Genomic DNA, 3,531 nt, shown 5'->3' on the forward strand with positions numbered 1-3,531 from the left:
GGCACTCCTTAAGCGCTAAGTTATCCTCCTGCAGCAGTGTGTCGCAGTGAGCTTGTCGCAGATATTTTTTATTTATGCCCAATATTGAAGCGTGGTCTGCGCTGTTATTCCACGCCACAACGCCAGAGGGCCAATCAGGAACTAGCTGTGGGTCTAGATACGGCCGAGGCGGTGAGGAAGTGGAGGGAAATTAGTGCGACAACGGAGCGACATGAGGGCCAAAAACACCCGGGATCCAGGTGGAAAAAGGATCCCAGCATTCCCAAACACCTCACTCTTCTTGCTCGTCAATCTTCTCGAGTCGTTTTCCACGATGGCGGTCATACGAACAAAACAAGCCGGTAAGGAACCAAACAGGAAATACGCATGGAGTAGAGAAGATTTAGATTTGACCACTGCGATCCTAGGGTTGTCGGATACTAAACTTTTCAACTCGATACCGATACTAAGGAAAATATTCGATACTCGATACCATTTTCGATACCACAAGGATAAAAACAAAGACTCAAAAATTCTACAGAAAGATTTTCATTAATAAATAAAATACAATAAATAAATACAATAAAGGTTGTATGCTGTGCACAATATTAAGCAAGCTTGATTAAAAACTTATAAAATTAAAATTAAGTGTTCCTTCCTTGGCTATGCTTTGCACACATAGCAATGACGCTAGCCAAACCGTTTAAGAAACAAAAATAATTCTCAGCAGCTGCACCTGTTACAGAAAAACAGTCTGAAACTGAAAAATGCACAAAATTATTCAATCACACAGTGTTCAGAAAGTGCATTTTCCTCTATTCTACACTTTAGATAAATGACTACTGGTTTCGAGTATTGTATCCGGATACAACGTTTCAGTATCGATACTTTTTTGAGTATCCCCTTTAGGGAGGGAAGTTTTAGAAGAAGATGGGTAAGAGAAAATGCTGAGAAAAATATACCTCCACTATTATATTAACTAATTATCTTACTTCGAGAGGCAAACTCATTCTTTTGGCAGATCATCTTATTTATTTGCTCAAATTAAGGACAAACACGCTTATTTAGGTCTTTTTAGCAGCATAGGACAGTTTGGACCCAGATTAGTAGTTTGGACCTGGTACTGCACTGCAAAAACAATCTCAAAATGAGCACAAATGTCTTAAATTAAGTGCATTTACCCTTAATTTGAGCTGGTAAATAAGATGATTTGCCAATGGAATTAGTGTTTTTACTCTTAAAATAAGGTATCTAGCTATTATGCACTTGAAATAAGACAATGCAATTGTTTTTTTTCTTGTTTAAAGTGTAAATTGTCTTGTTCCATTGGCAAAGTGTCTCACTTCAATCCTTAATTCAAGAAAAAATGCACTTATTTTAAGAAAAAAAATACTTTGGATTTTATTTTTTTGTAGTGTGCAGTCTTCTCTGTGCTCTAACCATTAGCCCTCCGCTCTCCTGATAATGAAACAGCTTTAGATTTAAAATAAAGCTTGAAACATAATCAACATGTAAACCTGAAAACTAATAAAAAGGGAATGGATTGGAAATGTCTGCATCTTAGACCCTGATCCATGCTGCTGGGTTTTTCCCTGTTTCAATGCAGGAGTTATTTCAGGTTATCAATATGATTTTGAAAAAGTAAGGTATTTGTGTTCAAATGCAGTCAATAAATGTTGGGCAAAATGTTCTTTAAGGTTTCAGGTAAAAATAGCCAGACTGAACAGGAAAGGAAAGAGAAAACTTCTCGACTATGTAACGATATTGTGATTCGCTGCTTCTAGAAACGCTCTCCTTCACTGCAAAAACCATCTAGAATTAAGTAAAATAATTCTTAAATTGAGTATACTTGTCCTTAATTTGAGTCGATAAAGAAGATGATTTGCCAATGGAATTAGTATTATTATTCCTAAAAGAAGATAATTAGATAATATGCACTTGAAATGAGACAAAGCAAATTTTTTTTCTTATTTTAAATGAAAATTGTCTTGTTCCATTGGCAAAGTGTCTTAATTACCTCCTAAATTCAAGAAAAAATGCACGTAATTTAAGCAAAAACTACTCATTTAGATTTCCATTTTTTGCAGTGTTCCAACAGTTATTCACTGCGTGATTCAAAGAAACTATGAAGAAATGTAAAAAAAGAAGCTTTTTAATACATTTTGTAAACTCCAGCAGAAGGAAAGTTTATATTCTGTCAAACACAATTATTGCCTGTTTGTTTTTAGGTATTTGTTTATGTTGCTAAACTGTCAGCGGTAACGAGAAGAAGTTTGGTTGTGAATCACGATGTTGTGCAGCTTGAAGACGTCCAGCCACCATGTTTGTTCTGAGGTTGGACTTTTTCACCTCTCTGTAGTAAAAAAAGACTAAAACAAAGAGAGCTTCACCAATATTCTATATTTCAAAATGCTTCGACTCTGGGCTCTTTTCCTCCAGTTTTAATTTCAGCTGAAACATTTCGGTCCAACGTTTCCTTTATGCTAGCGCTGCTGCAGAAATGACGCCGCGCTATCGGCTGGCGATGTGCGTTAGTCCAGCTGTTTGATGGCTTCTGTAGATCAAATCAGTCCGGCTGTCAGAGTTTAAATCAGACTCTCAGAGTTTGGTTAAAGTGAATAATTGTGTTGGTGTTAAAATTACCGTAGCAACAGATGGTTGTCAGCGAAGGTGAAATGGAGCAACAGCAGCAGCTGTTTATTCCTGGATATTAACGCCCAGAAGAATCAACATAACCAACCATTAGCTGATGATTAATAATTCATTTATTGCTCTGATTTATTTTCACTTTAACAAGCTAGACCTTTAAACTAACCTGTGTGGGTTTATGGGAGACGTGTTGTAAACAGAGTAATTAATAGGCGCTGGTTGGTCACCAGTTATGGAGGTAATATTTAAAAGTTTAAGCTCTCAGTACTGCTATGATTTATTTGTTTATCAGCCATTTAAAGCCTTAAATATGAATTGACATATAAATAGAGAGTAAATTTTAATTTTGTTTTCATTGCAGCAAAATTTTTTTGTTTTAAAAGGACATAAATCCAGAAATTGTAATCAATTTCCAGTCAACTTTGCTGTTTTATAAGATTTCATTTTTATTTTTATACACTGCAAAAACCATATAAATATGAGAAAAAGAATGCCTTAAACTAAGTGTATTTACCATTAATTTGAGTAAGTAAATGGGATAATTTGCCAATGGAATGAGTATTTTTAGTCTAAAAATAAGATCATTAGATAATATGCACATGAAATAAGACAATGCAATTGTGTTTTTTTATTCTAAGAGTAAATTGTCTTGTTCCATTGGCAAAGTGTCTCAATCACCTCCTTAATTCAAGAAAAAAAATTACTTATTGCAAGAAAAAATGACTTATGTAGATTTTAATTTTTTGCAGTGTATTTTTAATTTCTGTTTTTCATATTGAGTTTTATGTATTTTATTCCTTTATTGATCACTAATGCCTTCATTTCACGGGGCTGGAAGTGAAGAAAATATAAAACACAATTTGATAAGAATCTAGTTAAAAAACTCCATGTGAAAAATCAGGG

General features: G+C 34.5%; 1 protein-coding gene across 1 annotated transcript in view; it reads left to right on the forward strand.

The window, feature by feature from the left end:
• The first annotated feature begins 2,860 nt into the window (after positions 1-2,860).
• LOC107082413 (transforming growth factor beta receptor type 3-like) overlaps positions 2,861-3,531 on the forward strand; it is a 13,736-nt gene continuing 13,065 nt past the window's right edge. The window contains exon 1 of the mRNA XM_015371094.1: positions 2,861-2,866. Within this exon, the coding sequence (XP_015226580.1) occupies positions 2,861-2,866 (6 nt within the window). The remainder of the gene's footprint in view (positions 2,867-3,531) is intronic.

This window comes from Cyprinodon variegatus, unplaced genomic scaffold (assembly GCF_000732505.1).
Source record: "Cyprinodon variegatus isolate N-32 unplaced genomic scaffold, C_variegatus-1.0 Scaffold53, whole genome shotgun sequence".
Classification (NCBI taxonomy): Eukaryota; Metazoa; Chordata; class Actinopteri; order Cyprinodontiformes; family Cyprinodontidae; genus Cyprinodon; species Cyprinodon variegatus.